The sequence below is a fragment of the Oncorhynchus mykiss genome, chromosome 17 (genome assembly GCF_013265735.2).
Source record: "Oncorhynchus mykiss isolate Arlee chromosome 17, USDA_OmykA_1.1, whole genome shotgun sequence".
Classification (NCBI taxonomy): domain Eukaryota; kingdom Metazoa; phylum Chordata; class Actinopteri; order Salmoniformes; family Salmonidae; genus Oncorhynchus; species Oncorhynchus mykiss.
In genome coordinates this window covers 11,001,153-11,023,249 of record NC_048581.1, presented here as the reverse complement: position 1 = coordinate 11,023,249, position 22,097 = coordinate 11,001,153, and the positions used below count along the sequence as shown (strand labels likewise).

The following is a 22,097-nucleotide window of genomic DNA, read 5'->3' as shown; positions in this document are numbered from 1 at the left end:
AATCTTGAAGTGACAAAATCATGGATGAGCTTTTCTGCATCATGTTTTGAAAAGACATGTTACAAAGATAGAAAAAAAACTGTGCTTGAATAATTTTTGAGATCAGGGTCCAGAGTAACGCCGAGGTCCTTCACAGTTTTATTTGAGACGACTGTAACAACCCTCGAGATTCAGAGTCGGATCAAACAGCACATTTCTTTGTGTCTTGGGACCAAGAACTGAGTTCAAAGGTAAAACGTTTGCCTCCATCCACTTCCTTATTTCTGAAACACAGGTTTCCTGGGTAGGCAATCTGGGTGCAGTCTCAGCATTATGATGTGGTCTAAAACCAGACTGGAGCATTTCTTATACATTAATACATGATCTGCCTTCAGGAAGGCAGTGAGTTGCTGAGCAACAGCTTTAAAATACATTTTGGGGGAGATTCGATATAAGTTGATTTGTAAAGGCTTTATTGGCTTTATTGCTTCCAATTTTAGTGGGTTTGGTACAAATGTAACTGGTGTGAAATGGCTGGTTCGAGCCCGGGACCCACGAAGCATCGTTACCCAAGCCGCTGCCCTTGCAGAGCAAGGGGAACCACTACTTCAAGGTCTCAGAGAAAGTGACGTCACCGATTGAAACGCTATTAGCGCGCACCACCGCTACCTAGCTAGCCATTTCACACCGGTTACACACATCCGGAGGATAGGGAGACGTTTAATATGTTCAACATAGGAGGGCCAAACACAGGAAGTAGCTCTTTCAGTAGTTTAGTTGTAATAGGGTCCAGTAGGCAGCTGGAAGGTTTATAGAGTCCATGACTATTTGTGTGAATGTGTGGAGAGATACAGGATTAAAAAAAACGAGTGTCTCCATTAATTCGAGGTCATCTTGGCAGTTCTGTGCAGACTCAGGACGACTGAAATATTCAAAGAGGAGTTTGCTTTCTAATGATCATAATATTTTTGTCTAAGAAGTTCCTGAATTCGTCACTGCTGAAGTGAAGGCCATCCTCACTTAGGGAATGCTGCTTTTTAGTTCAGTATCAATATAAATGTTGAATCGTTTTGTCTGGAAAAGTAGTCTGATCGAGCAACAGTGATGGCTTTTCGATACTGCATGGTACTGTCTTTCCAAGCTAGTCGGAAGCCTTCCAATTTTCATTCTAATTTTCTGGAAGCTTGCTTCAGGTCTCAGGTATTTTTTATATACCTGGGTGCTAGTTTCATGTGACAAACGTTTTTAGTTTCTAGGGCATCTAGGGTATCAAGGTTAAGTACAGATCCTCGGTTAGGTGGTCAACTGATTTTTGCACTCCGACGTCTTTGGATAGGTGGAGGGATTTTGAAAGGGCATCTAGGACTCTTTGGGTTGTCCGAGGCTTTTGATATTTTTTTTTGCGATCACAAACGTAATAATATGGTGGTCCGATAGTCCAGGACTACGAGGAAAAACATGTAGATCTGCAAAAACTAGATCCAGGGTATGATTGGTCGTTTGATTGGACGTAGGTCCCGAGACATGTTGGACAAAGCCCACTGAGTCAACAATGGACCCGAAAGCCTTTTAGAGTGGATCTGTGGACTTCTCCATGTCAATATTCAAGTCACAATTGTTTTTGAACATTATCTGCCATGACTACAAGGTCCGATAGGAATTCAGGGAGCTCAGTGAGGAACGCTGTAAACGGCCCAGGAGGCCTGAAAACAGTAGCTACAGTGCCTTGCGAAAGTATTCGCCCCCCTTGAATTTTGCGACCTTTTGCCACATTTCAGGCTTCAAACATAAAGATATAAAACTGTATTTTTTTGTGAAGAATCAACAACAAGTGGGACACAATCATGAAGTGGAACGACATTTATTGGATATTTCAAACTTTTTTAACAAATCAAAAACTGAAAAATTGGGCGTGCAAAATTATTCAGCCCCCTTAAGTTAATACTTTGTAGCGCCACCTTTTGCTGTGATTACAGCTGTAAGTCGCTTGGGGTATGTCTCTATCAGTTTTGCACATCGAGAGACTGACATTTTTCCCATTCCTCCTTGCAAAACAGCTCGAGCTCAGTTAGGTTGGATGGAGAGCATTTGTGAACAGCAGTGTTCAGTTCTTTCCACAGATTCTCGATTGGATTCAGGTCTGGACTTTGACTTGGCCATTCTAACACCTGGATATGTTTATTTTTGAACCATTCCATTGTAGATTTTGCTTTATGTTTTGGATCATTGTCTTGCTGGAAGACAAATCTCCGTCCCAGTCTCAGGTCTTTTGCAGACTCCATCATGTTTTCTTCCAGAATGGTCCTGTATTTGGCTCCATCCATCTTCCCATCAATTTTAACCATCTTCCCTGTCCCTGCTGAAGAAAAGCAGGCCCAAACCATGATGCTGCCACCACCATGTTTGACAGTGGGGATGGTGTGTTCATGGTGATGAGCTGTGTTGCTTTTACGCCAAACATAACGTTTTGCATTGTTGCCAAAAAGTTCAATTTTGGTTTCATCTGACCAGAGCACCTTTTTCCACATGTTTGGTGTGTCTCCCAGGTGGCTTGTGGCAAACTTTAAACAACACTTTTTATGGATATCTTTAAGAAATGGCTTTCTTCTTGCCACTCTTCCATAAAGGCCAGATTTGTGCAATATACGACTGATTGTTGTCCTATGGACAGAGTCTCCCACCTCAGCTGTAGATCTCTGCAGTTCATCCAGAGTGATCATGGGCCTCTTGGCTGCATCTCTGATCAGTCTTCTCCTTGTATGAGCTGAAAGTTTAGAGGGACGGCCAGGTCTTGGTAGATTTGCAGTGGTCTGATACTCCTTCCATTTCAATATTATCGCTTGCACAGTGCTCCTTGGGATGTTTAAAGCTTGGGAAATCTTTTTGTATCCAAATCCGGCTTCTTCACAACAGTATCTCGGACCTGCCTGGTGTATTCCTTGTTCTTCATGATGCTCTCTGCGCTTTTAACGGACCTCTGAGACTATCACAGTGCAGGTGCATTTATACGGAGACTTGAAATATCCAATAAATGTCGTTCCACTTCATGATTGTGTCCCACTTGTTGTTGATTCTTCACAAAAAAATACAGTTTTATATCTTTATGTTTGAAGCCTGAAATGTGGCAAAAGGTCGCAAAGTTCAAGGGGGCCGAATACTTTCGCAAGGCACTGTATATCCTACTGTGATTGAGTAGGATGCATAGATTTCATGACTAGAAGATCAACAATGGTCACTAGTGTTGCATCCTATCTCAATGTGGAGCTAGAGCCCTTTCTATGTTGATAGATAAGATGAGAGCACCCCACCAGCTAGGATTAGAATCCGTCACTCCTCAGCAGGACAGGCTTCATCCTGTTTGTGGGTGAGTCCCAGAAAGAGGGCCAGTTAACTACAAATTCTTTCTTTTGGGGGGGGGGGGGGGGGGGCAGAAAACAGTTTAACCAGCGATTGAGTTGTGAGACTCTGCTGTAGAGCTCATCTCTCCCCCTAACTGGGAGGGGGCCAGAGACTCTGCTGTAGAGCTCATCACTCCCCCTAACTGGGAGGGGGCCAGAGACTCTGCTGTAGAGCTCATCACTCCCCCTAACTGGGAGGGGGCCAGAGACTCTGCTGTAGAGCTCATCACTCCCCCTAACTGGGAGGGGGCCAGAGACTCTGCTGTAGAGCTCATCACTCCCCCTAACTGGGAGGGGGCCAGAGACTCTGCTGTAGAGCTCATCACTCCCCCTAACTGGGAGGGGGCCAGAGACTCTGCTGTAGAGCTCATCACTCCCCCTAACTGGGAGGGGGCCAGAGACTCTGCTGTAGAGCTCATCACTCCCCCTAACTGGGAGGGGGCCAGAGACTCTGCTGTAGAGCTCATCACTCCCCCTAACTGGGAGGGGGCCAGAGACTCTGCTGTAGAGCTCATCACTCCCCCTAACTGGGAGGGGGCCAGAGACTCTGCTGTAGAGCTCATCACTCCCCCTAACTGGGAGGGGGCCAGAGACTGCTGTAGAGCTCATCACTCCCCCTAACTGGGAGGGGGCCAGAGACTCTGCTGTAGAGCTCATCACTCCCCCTAACTGGGAGGGGGCCAGAGACTCTGCTGTAGAGCTCATCACTCCCCCTAACTGGGAGGGGGCCAGAGACTCTGCTGTAGAGCTCATCACTCCCCCTAACTGGGAGGGGGCCAGAGACTCTGCTGTAGAGCTCATCACTCCCCCTAACTGGGAGGGGGCCAGAGACTCTGCTGTAGAGCTCATCACTCCCCCTAACTGGGAGGGGGCCAGAGACTCTGCTGTAGAGCTCATCACTCCCCCTAACTGGGAGGGGGCCAGAGACTCTGCTGTAGAGCTCATCACTCCCCCTAACTGGGAGGGGGCCAGAGACTCTGCTGTAGAGCTCATCACTCCCCCTAACTGGGAGGGGGCCAGAGACTCTGCTGTAGAGCTCATCACTCCCCCTAACTGGGAGGGGGCCAGAGACTCTGCTGTAGAGCTCATCACTCCCCCTAACTGGGAGGGGGCCAGAGACTCTGCTGTAGAGCTCATCACTCCCCCTAACTGGGAGGGGGCCAGAGACTCTGCTGTAGAGCTCATCACTCCCCCTAACTGGGAGGGGGCCAGAGACTCTGCTGTAGAGCTCATCACTCCCCCTAACTGGGAGGGGGCCAGAGACTCTGCTGTAGAGCTCATCACTCCCCCTAACTGGGAGGGGGCCAGAGACTCTGCTGTAGAGCTCATCACTCCCCCTAACTGGGAGGGGGCCAGAGACTCTGCTGTAGAGCTCATCACTCCCCCTAACTGGGAGGGGGCCAGAGACTCTGCTGTAGAGCTCATCACTCCCCCTAACTGGGAGGGGGCCAGAGACTCTGCTGTAGAGCTCATCACTCCCCCTAACTGGGAGGGGGCCAGAGACTCTGCTGTAGAGCTCATCACTCCCCCTAACTGGGAGGGGGCCAGAGACTCTGCTGTAGAGCTCATCACTCCCCCTAACTGGGAGGGGGCCAGAGACTCTGCTGTAGAGCTCATCACTCCCCCTAACTGGGAGGGGGCCAGAGACTCTGCTGTAGAGCTCATCACTCCCCCTAACTGGGAGGGGGCCAGAGACTCTGCTGTAGAGCTCATCACTCCCCCTAACTGGGAGGGGGCCAGAGACTCTGCTGTAGAGCTCATCACTCCCCCTAACTGGGAGGGGGCCAGAGACTCTGCTGTAGAGCTCATCACTCCCCCTAACTGGGAGGGGGCCAGAGACTCTGCTGTAGAGCTCATCACTCCCCCTAACTGGGAGGGGGCCAGAGACTCTGCTGTAGAGCTCATCACTCCCCCTAACTGGGAGGGGGCCAGAGACTCTGCTGTAGAGCTCATCACTCCCCCTAACTGGGAGGGGGCCAGAGACTCTGCTGTAGAGCTCATCACTCCCCCTAACTGGGAGGGGGCCAGAGACTCTGCTGTAGAGCTCATCACTCCCCCTAACTGGGAGGGGGCCAGAGACTCTGCTGTAGAGCTCATCACTCCCCCTAACTGGGAGGGGGCCAGAGCCTCTGCTGTAGAGCTCATCACTCCCCCTAACTGGGAGGGGGCCAGAGACTCTGCTGTAGAGCTCATCACTCCCCCTAACTGGGAGGGGGCCAGAGACTCTGCAGTAGAGCTCATAACTCCCCCTAACTGGGAGGGGGCCAGAGACTCTGCTGTAGATCTCATCACTCCCCCTAACTGGGAGGGGGCCAGAGACTCTGCTGTAGAGCTCATCTCTCCCCCTAACTGGGAGGGGGCCAGAGACTCTGCTGTAGAGCTCATCACTCCCCCTAACTGGGAGGGAGCGAGAGACTCTGCTGTAGAGCTCATCCCTCCCACTAACTGGGAGGGGGCCAGAGACTCTGCTGTAGAGCTCATCACTCCCACTAACTGGGAGGGGGGCAGAGACTCTGCTGTAGAGCTCATCACTCCCACTAACTGGGAGGGGGCCAGAGACTCTGCAGTAGAGCTCATAACTCCCCCTAACTGGGAGGGGGCCAGAGACTCTGCTGTAGAGCTCATCACTCCCACTAACTGGGAGGGGGCTAGAGACTATTACTCGATGCCGACACATCTTTCTAGCGAAATTACAGCTGAAGATATGTTGCACTTGGTGATCTCTGACTGTTTCATCCTAACATTGTTGGTGTCGACGTGGATAACAATATCTCTATACTCTCTACACTCGCCAGTTTTAGCTTTAGCCAGCACCATCTTCAGATTAGCCTTAACGTCAGTAGCCCTGCCCCTGGTAAACAGTGTATGATCGCTGGATGATTCGTTTTAAGTCTAATACTGCGGGTAATGGAGTTGCCAATGACCAGAGTTTTCAATTTGTCAGAGCTAATGGTGGGAAGCTTCGGCATCTCAGGCGAGACCTGAGAGGCGAGACCTGGGAAGGCTCGGCGTCTCAGACCCCGTAACGGGTGGAGGAGAGACCTGGGAAGGCTCGGCGTCTCAGACCCCGTAACGGGTGGAGGAGAGACCTGGGAAGGCTCGGCTTCTCAGACCCCGTAACGGGTGGAGGCGAGACCTGGGAAGGCTCGGCGTCTCAGACCCCGTAACGGGTGGAGGAGAGACCTGGGAGGAGAGACCTCCCCCTCTTCACTCCTCCCTTCAATCTCTCTCTCACTACCCTCGTTCCCCCTCTTCTCTCCTCCCTTCAATCTCTCTCGCACTACCCTCGTTCCCCCTCTTCTCTCCTCCCTTCAATCTCTCTCCTACTACCCTCGTTCCCCCTCTTCTCTCTTTCTCTCTCTCACTACCCTCATTCCCCCTCTTCTCTCTTTCTCTCTCTCACTACCCTCGTTCCCCCTCTTCTCTCCTCCCTTCAATCTCTCTCTCACTACCCTCGTTCCCCCTCTTCTCTCCTCTCTTCTCTCTCTTTCTCTCTCTCACTACCCTCATTCCCTCTCTTCTCTCCTCCCTTCAATCTCTCTCTCACTACACTCGTTCCCCCTCTTCTCTCCTCCCTTCAATCTCTCTCTCACTACCCTCATTCCCCCTCTTCTCTCCTCCGTTCGCTCTTTCTCTCACTACCCTCGTTCCCCCTCCCCCTCTTCTCTCCTCCCTTCTCTCTCTCTCGCTCGCTCTCTCTCTCTCTCTCACTACCCTCGTTCCCCCTCTTCCTTTCTCCTCCTCTCTCCCTCCCCCCTCTCCTTCTCCTTCTCTAGGCTAAAGACTTCATCCATTCTGAGTTGTTGGCCTACCTGTATTCCTGTGGGGACCAGGGCAGTCTGATGGAGGAGTCAACTGACCAGGCTCAGAGGAGAGATGAGATGTTGAGGATGTACCATGCTCTGAAAGAAGCCCTGCTGATCATAGGAGACATCAGTACAACCACAGTGTCAGCTCCTGTACCTCCACCTGTAGACGACACCTGGAGGACCAAGGAACCCAGGTAACAGAGAGAGATGCACATGTACACACACACATGTACACACACACACATGTACACACACACATGTACACACACACACACATGTACACACACACACACACACACATGTACACACACACACACACACACACACACACACACACACACACACACATATACACACACACACACATGTACACACACACATGTACACACACGCATGTACACACACACACACATATACACACACACAGCTGTACACACACGCATGTACACACACGCATGTACAGATGCAGTTCGCATGTTCAAACACACACTAGGCTCTCACGTGTAGGTTAATGTACACTTGGATGTGAAACTGAATATATTTCCCCTTTTTCTTCCTCTCTCTCCCCCTCTCTATCTCTCTCTCTCTGTGTGTGTCCCCCCTCTTTCTCCCCCCTCCTATCTATCCCCCCCTCTCTATCGCTCTCCATCTCGCCCTTCTCTATCTCTCTCCCCTCCCTCCTCTTCCCTCCCCCAGCCCCCCTCCTCAGGCCAGACCAGCCCCGGCCGCTGTCCCCCCTCCTAGTCGCCCCCCGGCAGCAAGAGGCCCCACCGCCGCCCCTCCTCCCTCCAGTCCCCAAAACCCAGCTTTCGGGGCGCCCCTCATCCCCTCTCGACCCGGACCCCCACCAGTCAACACCTACAGTGCAGCGGACCCTGTCGTCAATGTCCCCCTGATCCCATCTCGCCCAGCCAGGGTACCCCCAGCCCTGCCCCCCGGCATACCCAGGTAAGAGCTCTGCTCCTGGGCAGGCGAGTGTGCACAACCCCACTTACCTCTGGAGGAATGGAGGCTGGAACTGCTAGAACGGTCTACTCTGTCACAATAGGTCACTTTTATTAGTAATGATGTTACATTCAGAGGGGTGGTTGTGGTGGTGGTAGTGGTTGTGGTGGTGGTAGTGGTTGTAGTAGTGGTTGTGGTGGTGGTAGTGGTTGTAGTAGTGGTTGTGGTAGTGGTTGTGGTGGTGGTAGTGGTTGTAGTAGTGGTTGTAGTAGTGGTAGTAGTAGTTGTAGTAGTGGTTGTGGTAGTGGTTGTAGTAGTGGTTGTAGTAGTGATGGTTGTAGTAGTGGTTGTGGTAGTGATGGTTGTAGGGGTTGTGGTAGTAGTGGTTGTGGTGGTGGTTGTAGTAGTGGTTGTGGTGGTGGTAGTAGTGGTTGTAGTAGTGGTTGTGGTAGTGGTTGTAGTAGTGGTTGTAGTAGTGGTTGTAGTAGTGGTTGTGGTAGTGGTTGTAGTAGTGGTTGTAGTAGTGGTTGTGGTGGTGGTAGTGGTTGTGGTTTAGAAGTTGTGGTGGGGGCTTTGGTGGTAGTGGTTGTGGTGGGGAATTGGGATAGTGGTAGTGGTAGTGGTTGTGGTTGTAGTAGCGTTTGTGGTGATAGTGGTTGTGGTGGTTGTGATGGTAGTGGTTGTGGTAGTGGTGGTTGTAGTAGTGGTTGTGATAGTGGTGGTAGTGGTTGTAGTAGTGGTTGTGATAGTGGTGGTAGTGGTTGTGGTAGTGATGGTTGTAGGGGTTGTGGTAGTGATGGTTGTAGGGGTTGTGGTAGTAGTGGTTGAAGGGGTTGTGGTGGTAGTGATGATAGTGGTTGTGGTGATAGTGATGGTAGTTGTGGTAGTGATGGTTGTGGTAGTGATGGTAGTGGTTGTGGTGATAGTGGTTGTGGTGGAGGGGGTGTTAGTGGTTGTGGTGGTAGTGATGGTAGTTGTGGTAGTGGTAGTGATGGTTGTGGTAGTGATGGTAGTGGTTGTGGTGGGGGGTTTGGTGGTTGTGGTGGTAGTGATGGTTGTGGTAGTGATGGTGGTAGTGGTTGTGATGTTGGTAGTGGTAGTGGTTGTGGTGGTAGTGATGATAGTGCTTGTAGTGGTTGTGTTAGTGATGTTGGTGATGATAGTGGTGGTAGTGGTTGTGGTGGTAGTGATGATAGTGGTGGTAGTGGTTGTGGTAGTGATGTTGGTGATGATAGTGGTGGTAGTGGTTGTGTTAGTGATGTTGGTGATGATAGTGGTTGTAGTGGTTGTGGTGGTAGTGATGATAGTGGTTGTAGTGGTTGTGGTGGTAGTGATTGTTGTGGTGGTAGTGGTGGTAGTGGTTGTGGTGGTAGTGATGGTTGTGGTGGTAGTGATGTTGGTGATGATAGTGGTGGTAGTGGTTGTGTTAGTGATGTTGGTGATGATAGTGGTTGTAGTGGTTGTGGTGGTAGTGATGATAGTGGTTGTAGTGGTTGTGGTGGTAGTGATTGTGGTAGTGGTGGTAGTGGTTGTGGTGGTAGTGATGGTTGTGGTGGGTATGGTGGTTGTGGTGGTAATGGTTGTGGTAGTGATGTTGGTGATGATAGTGGTGGTAGTGGTTGTGGTGGTAGTGATGATAGTGGTGGTAGTGGTTGTGGTAGTGATGTTGGTGATGATAGTGGTGGTAGTGGTTGTGGTGGTAGTGATGATAGTGGTGGTAGTGGTTGTGGTAGTGATGTTGGTGATGATAGTGGTGGTAGTGGTTGTGGTGGTAGTGATGATAGTGGTGGTAGTGGTTGTGGTAGTGATGTTGGTGATGATAGTGGTGGTAGTGGTTGTGGTGGTAGTGATGATAGTGGTGGTAGTGGTTGTGGTAGTGATGTTGGTGATGATAGTGGTGGTAGTGGTTGTGGTGGTAGTGATGATAGTGGTTGTGGTAGTGATGTTGGTGATGATAGTGGTGGTAGTGGTTGTGGTGGTAGTGATGATAGTGGTGGTAGTGGTTGTGGTAGTTGTGGGGGGTTTCGTGTAACGGGGGGTTGTGGGAATAATACATATGTTTTTCTCTTCTCTCTTCTCTAGTAATGTTGGTGATGATAGTGGTTGTAGTGGTTGTGGTGGTAGTGATGATAGTGGTTGTAGTGGTTGTGGTGGTAGTGATTGTTGTGGTGGTAGTGGTGGTAGTGGTTGTGGTGGTAGTGATGGTTGTGGTGGGTATGGTGGTTGTGGTGGTAGTGGTTGTGGTAGTGATGGTGGTGGGGGGTTTGTTGGTAGTGGTTATGGTAGTTGTGGGGGGTTTCGTGTATCATGGGTTGTGGGAATGATACATATGTTTTTCTCTTCTCTCCTCCCTCCTTCCACCTTCCCTCCATCCCTCCCTGCTTCCCCCATCCCACCTTCCCTCTTTCTCCCTCCCTCCCTCCCTCCCTGCTTCCCCCATCCCACCTTCCCTCTTTCTCCATCCCCCTCCCTCCCTCCTCTCCCTCCCTGCTTCTCTCCATCCCTCCCTCCCTCTCTCTCCATCCCCCTCCCTCCCTCCTCTCCCTCCCTGCTTCTCGCCATCCCTCCCTCCCTCTCTCCATACCCCTCCCTCCCTCCTCTCCCTCCCTGCTTCTCTCCATCCCTCCCTCTCTCCCTCCCCCTCCCTCCTCTCCCTCCATCCCTCCCTTCTCTCCATCCCTGCTTCTCTCATTCCTTCCTCCCTCCCTCCCCCTCCCCCTCCATCCCTCCCTTCTCTCCCTCCCTGCTTCTCTCCATCCCTTCCTCCCTCTCTCTCCCTCCCTGCTTCTCTCCATCCCTCCCTCCCTCCTCTCCCTCCCTGCTTCTCTCCCTCCCTTCCTCCCTCTCTCTCCCTCCTTCTGTCCTCCTCTATAACAGAAGACCCCCAGCGGCCCCAGGCCGGCCCACCATCATACGCCCTTCAGAGCCTTCACTGCTGGACTAGACAGACAGACAGACAGACAGACAGACAGACAGACAGACAGACAGACAGACAGACAGAATGAATGAACAATTACCTCTCCTAATGTCCTTTGACTACAAAAACACACTTTACGTAATGTTGTTTTATTCCCTAACATGTTTCAAGCCTGTCTTTCATGTCTTAATATTCATATTGTCATGTTATTGTTCTTTCATGTCTTAATATTCATATTGTCATGTTATTGTTCTTTCATGTCTTAATATTCATATTGTCATGTTATTGTTCTTTCATGTCTTAATATTCATATTGTCATGTTATTGTTCTTTCATGTCTTAATATTCATATTGTCATGTTATTGTTCTTTCATGTCTTAATATTCATATTGTCATGTTATTGTTCTTTCATGTCTTAATATTCATATTGTCATGTTATTGTTCTTTCATGTCTTAATATTCATATTGTCATGTTATTGTTCTTTCATGTCTTAATATTCATATTGTCATGTTATTGTTCTTTCATGTCTTAATATTCATATTGTCATGTTATTGTTCTTTCATGTCTTAATATTCATATTGTCATGTTATTGTTCTTTCATGTCTTAATATTCATATTGTCATGTTATTGTTATTTCATGTATTCTCTCTTAATATTCATATTGTCATGTTATTGTTCTTTCATGTCTTAATATTCATATTGTCATGTTATTGTTATTTCATGTCTTCCCTCTTAATATTCATATTGTCATGGGGTTTTTTTCTCATTTAATCAACACTATGTACTTTTGATCACGTAGTTTTTTTATAGCTTTGTTACAATGTTTAATACCTTCAACTTTTCAAAGGGATTGAGAGAGAGAGAGAAAAATGAAACCTACATGTTTTTGTTTAACTCTAACTTAACTTTAATGAACTTCAAACCGGTGGATCAGACAGAATTTTAAATCAAACAGGTTTAAAATATGTAACAGATGTTTGTGAATACCTAGAATACGTCTTCACATGGAAGCATTATTCCATTTAAAATAACAAATACACTCCATAATTAATAACAAAATACTTAGTTCTTTATACTGTTTTAAATGTTTCTAACCTTCTTACTGGATCATATGTACATTTGTATTTTTAGATCTGATCTTCAATATGCACTTCAATATCTATGCAGGAATATTATAGTCCTTTCTCGCTCGCAGCTTTTTGAAATTCATTTTGATTAAATGCTAATTATGCTATAAAATGAATTGATTTCAATGGAAAATAGTTAGCTTCAACTGCCCTCACAGTTCACTCAAAGAACAGTGCTAACCAGTCAGGGTTGGTGTCCATTCCGTTTCAATTTCAGTCAATTCAGAAAGTTCCAATTCTCTTCAATGCTCTTTAATGAGGAACATTTGGAATTTGGTTTTCTCTCTGAATTGACATGGAATTGACATGGAATTGACATGGAATTGGCACCAACCCTGTAGTCAATAGAGATACCTAGTGTCTCGTCAGTTATCGATGTTAGTAGTAGATAGTTGTAGACAAGGGCCGAGATTCAATCGAAGATGGGTTGTCGATAAGCTCACTGCACTTGACTTTTAAAAGGTCATTCATGACATCCGCAGCGTTTACCGCAAATGCAACATCTCTGCAAACATCTTGGAAATTCCCTTTAAAAGGATCACTGTTGAGAGTGTTGTTTGCTTATCGCTTCTTTAATGAAATCCCGGCTTTTAGCCCAGTCTATTGTAAATGGTAGCTTGCTGTCAATCTGGCCTCTGCTTCCTGAATAGACCATTCAAAATAGACCTGCTTCCTGAATGGACCATTCAAAATGGACCTGGTTCCTGAATGGACCAATCAAAATGGACCTGCTTCCTGAATGGACCAATCAGAAACCAGACAGAGGGAATAGAATGCCGTTTCAGACTCTTTGTATTGTTTTTTTTTTAAACAACTTTTTCTATTTTTCTAAGTGCCTCTTACCTGTGGCTTTCCTATTGGATGAACAGATGAATGACATGATACATTAACAAAGGAATGAATCGTAGTGTGAAGAAGGTGGATAGAGATGTGATATGGAATAATAAAGAGATAAAGGGACTGAGGTGGTGGCTGGTCTTTTTGTCCAAGTATTTTTTGTTCCTGTTCATCCCCCTCTATTCTTTCTTTTCTCTCTCTCTTCCCTCATCTTTTTTTCTCCAAGATCGCATAGCAGTTCAGACGTCTTTTGTCCTCGTCTTGTCGTGTCCTGTATATATATATATTTACAACTTTTTTCATATACATTTTATTTTTATTTTCCATCAACTCATCTTCTAAACACTCTCCTGCAACCAGCCTCACCAATTTATATTTATAAAAAAGTATTATTTACCTCAGATCTGCAATCCTTCAGGAAGCTAGCCAGAAACTCCAGGAGGCTGGCCAGAAACTAGCCAGAAGCTAGCCAGGAGCTAGCCCAGAAGCTAATCCAGAAGCTAATCCAGAAGCTAACCACGGTTTGTGGTCATCGGCTGTCCTTTAGCTCGAAAATCTATCGAAAATCTATCGCCAGTTTTGTACGGCGCAGCTCGGAACGGAACATACCGGACCAATTTTTCTCTCCATGTCCCTGGATTTCAACTGCTCTCTGGACATTCATACCCGGATCTCACAGCTAGCTAGCTGCTATCCGTGTGACAGTCGGCTTTCGTCGATTCCGGAGCAAACATCGATTGTTCCGGTGCTAGCCAGCTCCGTCAATCACTCCTGAGTTCCATCATTCACTCCTGGGCTGCAGTCACCTATCCGGACCCGTTTCACTGCCTACGCGGAGCCCCACCGGGCCTTCACAACCGGACTGCCGACGTTATCTACCTGAATGAGATCCGGCTGGCTCCTCTGTCGCGACGTTACCTGAACGCCCATCTGCGGCCCGCTAACCGTTAGCTGTCTTACCGGCTGCTATCTGAATAGACAATCGGACAATTTATTTATTTTTATTATTATGTTTTCTTCTCGGGCCTCTATAACTATATCTATTGTTCTTATTTTTGTTGTTGTTGTGTGATTTGGATTAATCCCCTCTACCACACGGAACCCTACTAATCTACTGACCGAACGCAAGAGGTGGCTAACAACAGACCTCCATCCTATGCTAGCTTGCTACCGGTTGGCCTGGCTAGCTGTCTAAATCGCCGTGACCCTAAACCAACCTCTCCACTCACTGGACCCTTTTGATCACTCGACTAAGCATGCCTCTCCTTAATGTCAATATGTCTTGTCCATTGCTGTTCTGGTTAGTGTTTATTGGCTTATTTCACTGTAGAGCCTCTAGTCCTGCTCACTATACCTTATCCAACCTATTAGTTCCACCACCCACACATGCAATGACATCTCCTGGTTTCAATGATGTTTCTAGAGACAATATCTCTCTCTTCATCACTCAATACCTAGGTTTACCTCCACTGTATTCACATCCTACCTTACCTTTGTCTGTACATTATACCTTGATGCTATTTTATCGCCCCCAGAAACCTCCTTTTACTCTCTGTTCCAGACGTTCTAGACGACCAATTCTTATTGCTTTTAGTCGCACCCTTATTCTACTCCTCCTATGTTCCTCTGGCGATGTAGAGGTGAATCCAGGCCCTGCAGTGCCTAGCTCCACTCCTATTCCCCAGGCGCTCTCTTTTGACGACTTCTGTAACCGTAATAGCCTTGGTTTCATGCATGTTAACATTAGAAGCCTCCTCCCTAAGTTTGTTCTATTCACTGCTTTAGCACACTCTGCCAACCCGGATGTTCTAGCTGTGTCTGAATCCTGGCTTAGGAAGACCACCAAAAATTCAGACATTTTAATTCCAAACTACAACATTTTCAGACAAGATAGAACTGCCAAAGGGGGCGGTGTTGCAATCTACTGCAAAGATAGCCTGCAGAGTTCTGTCCTATTATCCAGGTCTGTACCCAAACAATTTGAACTTCTACTTTTAAAAATCCACCTCTCTAAAAACAAGTCTCTCACCGTTGCCGCCTGCTATAGACCACCCTCTGCCCCCAGCTGTGCTCTGGACACCATATGTGAACTGATTGCCCCCCATCTATCTTCAGAGCTCGTGCTGCTAGGCGACCTAAACTGGAACATGCTTAACACCCCAGCCATCCTACAATCTAAACTTGATGCCCTCAATCTCACACAAATTATCAATGAACCTACCAGGTACCTCCCCAAAGCCTTAAACACGGGCACCCTCATAGATATCATCCTAACCAACTTCCCCTCTAAATACACCTCTGCTGTCTTCAACCAAGATCTCAGCGATCACTGCCTCATTGCCTGCATCCGTAATGGGTCAGCGGTCAAACGACCTCCTCTCATCACTGTAAAACGCTCCCTGAAACACTTCAGCGAGCAGGCCTTTCTAATCGACCTGGCCGGGGTATCCTGACCTCATCCCGTCAGTAGAGGATGCCTGGATATTTTTAAAAAATGCCTTCCTAACCATCTTAAATAAACATGCCCCATTCAAGAAATTTAGAACCAGGAACAGATATAGCCCTTGGTTCTCCCCAGACCTGACTGCCCTTAATCAACACAAAAATGTCCTATGGCGTTCTGCATTAGCATCGAACAGCCCCCGTGATATGCAGCTGTTCAGGGAAGCTAGAAACCATTATACACAGGCAGTTAGAAAAGCCACGGCTAGCTTTTTCAAGCAGAAATTTGCTTTTTGCAACACTAACTCCAAAAAGTTCTGGGACACTGTAAAGTCCATGGAGAATAAGAACACCTCCTCCCAGCTGCCCACTGCACTGAAGATAGGAAACACTGTCACCACTGATAAATCCACCATAATTGAACATTTCAATAAGCATTTTTCTACTGCTGGCCATGCTTTCCACCTGGCTACTCCTACCCCTGTCAACAGCACTGCACCCCCAACAGCAACTCGCCCAAGCCTTCCCCATTTCTCCTTCTCCCAAATCCATTCAGCTGATGTTCTGAAAGAGCTGCAAAATCTGGACCCCTACAAATCAGCCGGGCTAGACAATCTGGACCCTTTCTTTCTAAAATTATCTGCCGAAATTGTTGCCACCCCTATTACTAGCCTGTTCAACCTCTCTTTCGTGTCGTCTGAGATTCCCAAAGATTGGAAAGCAGCTGCGGTCATCCCCCTCTTCAAAGGGGGGGACACTCTTGACCCAAACTGCTACAGACCTATATCTATCCTACCATGCCTTTCTAAGGTCTTCGAAAGCCAAGTCAACAAACAGATTACCGACCATTTTGAATCTCACCATACCTTCTCTGCTATGCAATCTGGTTTCAGAGCTGGTCATGGGTGCACCTCAGCCACGCTCAAGGTCCTAAACGATATCTTAACCGCCATCGATAAGAAACATTACTGTGCAGCCGTATTCATTGATCTGGCCAAGGCTTTCGACTCTGTCAATCACCACATCCTCATCGGCAGACTCAACAGCCTTGGTTTCTCAAATGATTGCCTCGCCTGGTTCACCAACTACTTCTCTGATAGAGTTCAGTGTGTCAAATCTGAGGGTCTGTTGTCCGGACCTCTGGCAGTCTCTATGGGGGTGCCACAGGGTTCAATTCTTGGACCGACTCTCTTCTCTGTATACATCAATGAGGTCACTCTTGCTGCTGGTGAGTCTCTGATCCACCTCTACGCAGACGACACCATTCTGTATACTTCCGGCCCTTCTTTGGACACTGTGTTAACAACCCTCCAGGCAAGCTTCAATGCCATACAACTCTCCTTCCGTGGCCTCCAATTGCTCTTAAATACAAGTAAAACTAAATGCATGCTCTTCAACCGATCACTACCTGCACCTACCCGCCTGTCCAACATCACTACTCTGGACGGCTCTGACTTAGAATACGTGGACAACTACAAATACTTAGGTGTCTGGTTAGACTGTAAACTCTCCTTCCAGACCCATATCAAACATCTCCAATCCAAAGTTAAATCTAGAATTGGCTTCCTATTTCGCAACAAAGCATCCTTCACTCATGCTGCCAAACATACCCTTGTAAAACTGACCATCCTACCAATCCCCGACTTTGGCGATGTCATTTACAAAATAGCCTCCAATACCCTACTCAACAAATTGGATGCAGTCTATCACAGTGCAATCCGTTTTGTCACCAAAGCCCCATATACTACCCACCATTGCAACCTGTACGCTCTCGTTGGCTGGCCCTCGCTTCATACTCGTCGCCAAACCCACTGGCTCCATGTCATCTACAAGACCCTGCTAGGTAAAGTCCCCCCTTATCTCAGCTCGCTGGTCACCATAGCATCTCCCACCTGTAGCACACGCTCCAGCAGGTATATCTCTCTGGTCACCCCCAAAACCAATTCTTTCTTTGGCCGTCTCTCTTTCCAGTTCTCTGCTGCCAATGACTGGAACGAACTACAAAAATCTCTGAAACTGGAAACACTTATCTCCCTCACTAGCTTTAAGCACCAACTGTCAGAGCAGCTCACAGATTACTGCACCTGTACATAGCCCACCTATAATTTAGCCCTATCAACTACCTCTTTCCCAACTGTATTTAATTTATTTATTTATTTTGCTCCTTTGCACCCCATTATTTTTATTTCTACTTTGCACATTCTTCCATTGCAAAACTACCATTCCAGTGTTTTACTTGCTATATTGTATTTACCTTGCCACCAAGGCCTTTTTTTGCCTTTACCTCCCTTCTCACCTCATTTGCTCACATTGTATATAGACTTGTTTATACTTTATTATTGACTGTATGTTTGTTTTACTCCATGTGTAACTCTGTGTTGTTGTATCTGTCGAACTGCTTTGCTTTATCTTGGCCAGGTCGCAATTGTAAATGAGAACTTGTTCTCAACTTGCCTACCTGGTTAAATAAAGGTAAAATAAAATAAAATAAATAAAAAATCTCTCTCTCTCTCTCTCTCTCTCCCTCTCTCTCTGTCTCTCTCTCTTCCCTCATCTCTCTCTCTCTCTCTCTCTCTCCCTCTCTCTCTCTCTTCCCTCATCTCTGTCTCTCTCTCCCTCTGTCTCTCTTCCCTCATCTCTCTCTCTCTCTCTCTCTCTCTCTCCCTCTCTCTCTCTCTTCCCTCATCTCTCTCGCTCTCTCCCTGTCTCGCTCTCTCCCCTCATCTCTCTCTCTCTTCCCTCATCTCTCTCTCTTCCCTCATCTCTCTCTCTTTCTCTCCCCTCATCTCTCTTTCTCTCCCCTCATCTCTCTTTCTCTCCTCTCATCTCTCTCTTTCTCTCCTCTCATCTCTCTCTCTTTCTCTCCCCTCATCTCTCTCTCTTTCTCTCCCCTCATCTCTCTCTATTTCTCTCCCCTCATCTCTCTTTCTTTCTCTCCCCTCATCTCTCTTTCTCTCCCCTCATCTCTCTTTCTCTCCCCTCATCTCTCTCTCTCTTCCCTCATCTCTCTTTCTCTACCCTCATCTCTCTCTCTTCCCTCATCTCTCTTTCTCTCCCCTCATCTCTCTCTCTCTTTCTCTCCCCTCATCTCTCTCTTTCTTTCTCTCCCCTAATCTCTCTCGCTTTCTCTCCCCTCATCTCTCTTTCTCTCCCCTCATCTCTCTCTTTCTCTCCCCTCATCTCTCTCTTTCTCTCCCCTCATCTCTCTCTTTCTCTCCCCTCATCTCTCTCTTTCTCTCCCGTCATCTCTCTTTCTCTCCCCTCATCTCTCTCTCTTTCTCTCCCCTCATCTCTCATCTCTCTCTCTCTCATCTATCTTTCTCTCCCCTCATCTCTCTTTCTCTCCCCTCATCTCTCTTTCTCTCCCCTAATCTCTCTCTCTCTTCCCTCATCTCTCTCTCTCTCTTCCCTCATCTCTCTTTCTCTCCCCTCATCTCTCTTTCTCTCCCCTCATCTCTCTCTCTCTTCCCTCATCTCTCTCTCTTCCCTCATCTCTCTCTCTTTCTCTCCCCTCATCTCTCTTTCTCTCCCCTCATCTCTCTTTCTCTCCCCTCATCTCTCTCTTTCTCTCCCCTCATCTCTCTCTCTTCCTCTCCCCTCATATCTCTTTCTCTCCCCTCATCTCTCTTTCTCTCCCCTCATCTCTCTCTTCCCTCATATCTCTTTCTCTCCCCTCATCTCTCTTTCTCTCCCCTCATCTCTCTCTTCCCTCATCTCTCTCTCTTCCCTCATCTCTCTTTCTCTCCCCTCATCTCTCTCTCTCTTCCCTCATCTCTCTCTCTTCCCTCATCTCTCTTTCTCTCCCCTCATCTCTCTCTCTCTTCCCTCATCTCTCTCTCTCTTCCCTCATCTCTCTTTCTCTCCACTCATCTCTCTCTCTTTCTCTCCCCTCATCTCTCTCTTTCTCTCCCCTCATCTCTCTCTCTTTCTCTCCCCTCATCTCTCTCTCTTTCTCTCCCCTCATCTCTTTCTCTCCCCTCATCTCTCTTTCTCTCCCCTCACCTCTCTTTCTCTCCCCTCACCTCTCTTTCTCTCCCCTCACCTCTCTTTCTCTCCCCTCATCTCTCTCTTTCTCTCCCCTCATCTCTCTCTTTCTCTCCCCTCATCTGTCTCTCTCTCTCTCTCTCTCTCTCTCTCTCTCTCTCTCTCCCTCCCTCCCTCTCTCTCTCTCTCTCTCATCCTCCCTCTCTCTCCCTCTCCCTCTCCCTCTCCCTCTCCCTCTCCCAGGTTGTGAGGACACAGTGAAGACACAGGACCAGCAGAATCCTTCTCTATGGATCCCCAGCTGGAGAGGCAGGTTGAGACCATAAGGAATCTAGTGGATTCCTACATTGGCATCGTCAACAAGTCCATCAGGGATCTAATGCCCAAGACCATCATGCACCTCATGATCAACAGCGTGAGTGGACACCTCACTCACTCTCACTCACTCACTCACTCACTCACTCACTCACTCACTCACTCACTCACACACACACACACACACACACACACACACACACACACACACACACACACACACACACATACATACTGGAGCACATCAGAGCACACATGCAAACACGCACACATACATCAGAGCACCTAAACACACACACACACACACACACACACACACACACACAAACACAATCAGAGCACCTAAACACACACCAATCTATGAAAGGTATTTATAAAGCCCTTTTTACATCAGCAGATGATGTCACAAAGTGCTGTACAGAAACCCAGCCTAAAACCCCAAACAGCAGGAGAATTATACCAGATATACCAGGAGAATTATACCAGATATAACAGGAGAATTATACCAGATATAACAGGAGAATTATACCAGATATAACAGGAGAATTATACCAGATATAACAGGATAATTATACCAGATATAACAGGAGAATTATACCAGATATAACAGGAGAATTATACCAGATATAACAGAAGAATTATACCAGATATAACAGGATAATTATACCAGATATAACAGAAGAATTATACCAGATATAACAGGATAATTATACCAGATATACCAGACTGACCCTACTCCCCCCGCCACATAGACTATTGCAGCATAGATACTGGAGTCTGATACGGGGGGGTCGTCGAGGGACACTGTGGCCCTGTCCGACTATACCCCCGGACAGGGCCAACCAGGCAGAATATAACCCCGCCCACTTTGCCAAGGCACAGCCCCGACACCACCAGAGGGATATCAATAGACCACCAACTTACTACCCTGAGACAAGGTGGTGTCTCGCCCACAAAGATCTCCTCCACCGCACGAGCCCGAGGGGGCGCAGAACCAGACAGGAAGATCACGTCAGTGATTCAACCCACTCAGGTTGAGTATAGCCTTGCATGGTGTGATTCACCCCTTCTAGGGATATCTTGGGAGAGTACTAGCAAGCCAGTGACTCATCCCCTTTGGCAGAGAATCCTAGTAGAGAGACTAAGGAGCTGGCTAGGCAGAGACAGCAAGGGTGATTCGTCACTCCAGTGCCTTGTCATTCACCCTCGCACCCCTGGGCCAGACTACACTCAATCATTGGACCTACTGAAAAGAAAGATTTAGAGGTTGAGACTGAGTCTGCGACTGTCACATGGCTCCGCAGACCATTCCATAAAGATGTACCTCTATTTGAAAAAGCCCTGCCTCTAGCTGTTTGCTTACAAATTCTAGGGACAGTAAGTGATTGCATCTAGTGATTGTAGCGTACGCGTAGGTGTGTACGACAGGACCAAATCAGAGAGATAGGTAGGAGCAAGTCCATGTAATGCTTTGTAGGTTAGCAGTAAAACCTTGAAATCAGCCATTAACAGGAAGCCAGTGTAGGGAGGCTAGCACTGGAGTAATACGATCACATGTTTTGGTTCTAGTCAGGATTCTAGCTGCCGTATTTAGAACTAGCTGCAGTTTATTTACAGTGCCTTGCGAAAGTATTTGGCCCCCTTGAACTTTGCGACCTTTTGCCACATTTCAGGCTTCAAACAAAGATATAAAACTGTATTTTTTTGTGAAGAATCAACAACAAGTGGGACACAATCATGAAGTGGAACGACATTTATTGGATATTTCAAACTTTTTTAACAAATCAAAAACTGAAAAATTGGTCGTGCAAAATTATTCCCTCCATCCTCTCCCTCCCTGCTTCTCGCCATCCCTCCCTCCCTCTCTCCATACCCCTCCCTTCCTCCCTCCTCTCCCTCCCTGCTTCTCTCCATCCCTCCCTCTCTCTCCCTCCCTCCTCTCCCTCCATCCCTCCCTTCTCTCCATCCCTGCTTCTCTCATCCCTTCCTCCCTCTCCCCCTCCCTCCCTCCTCTCCCTCCATCCTTCCCTTCTCTCCCTCCCTGCTTCTCTCCATCCCTCCCTCCCCCCTCTCCCTCCATCCCTCCCTCCTCTCCCTCCCTGCTTCTCTCCCTCCCTTCCTCCCTCTCTCTCTCTCCCTCCCTGCTTCTCTCCCTCCCTTCCTCCCTCTCTCTCCCTCCTTCTGTCCTCCTCTATAACAGAAGACCCCCAGCGGCCCCAGGCCGGCCCACCATCATACGCCCTTCAGAGCCTTCACTGCTGGACTAGACAGACAGACAGACAGACAGAATGAACAATTACCTCTCCTAATGTCCTTTGACTACAAAAACACACTTTGCGTAATG

The 22,097-nt window shown here is 47.8% G+C and overlaps 1 protein-coding gene across 4 annotated transcripts in view; it reads left to right on the top strand.

Moving 5' to 3' along the window:
- LOC110510799 (dynamin-2) overlaps nucleotides 1-13,133 on the top strand; it is a 58,191-nt gene extending 45,058 nt beyond the window's left edge. For 2 of the 4 annotated variants that reach the window (XM_036948933.1, XM_036948929.1), the window contains exons 19-21: nucleotides 7,154-7,380; nucleotides 7,883-8,134; nucleotides 11,009-13,133. In XM_036948933.1, the coding sequence (XP_036804828.1) occupies nucleotides 7,154-7,380; nucleotides 7,883-8,134; nucleotides 11,009-11,075 (546 nt within the window). In that variant the 3' untranslated portion in view covers nucleotides 11,076-13,133. The remainder of the gene's footprint in view (nucleotides 1-7,153; nucleotides 7,381-7,882; nucleotides 8,135-11,008) is intronic. The other 2 variants (XM_036948931.1, XM_036948930.1) reach the window with 2 other exon arrangements.
- Nucleotides 13,134-22,097: the final 8,964 nt, after the last annotated feature.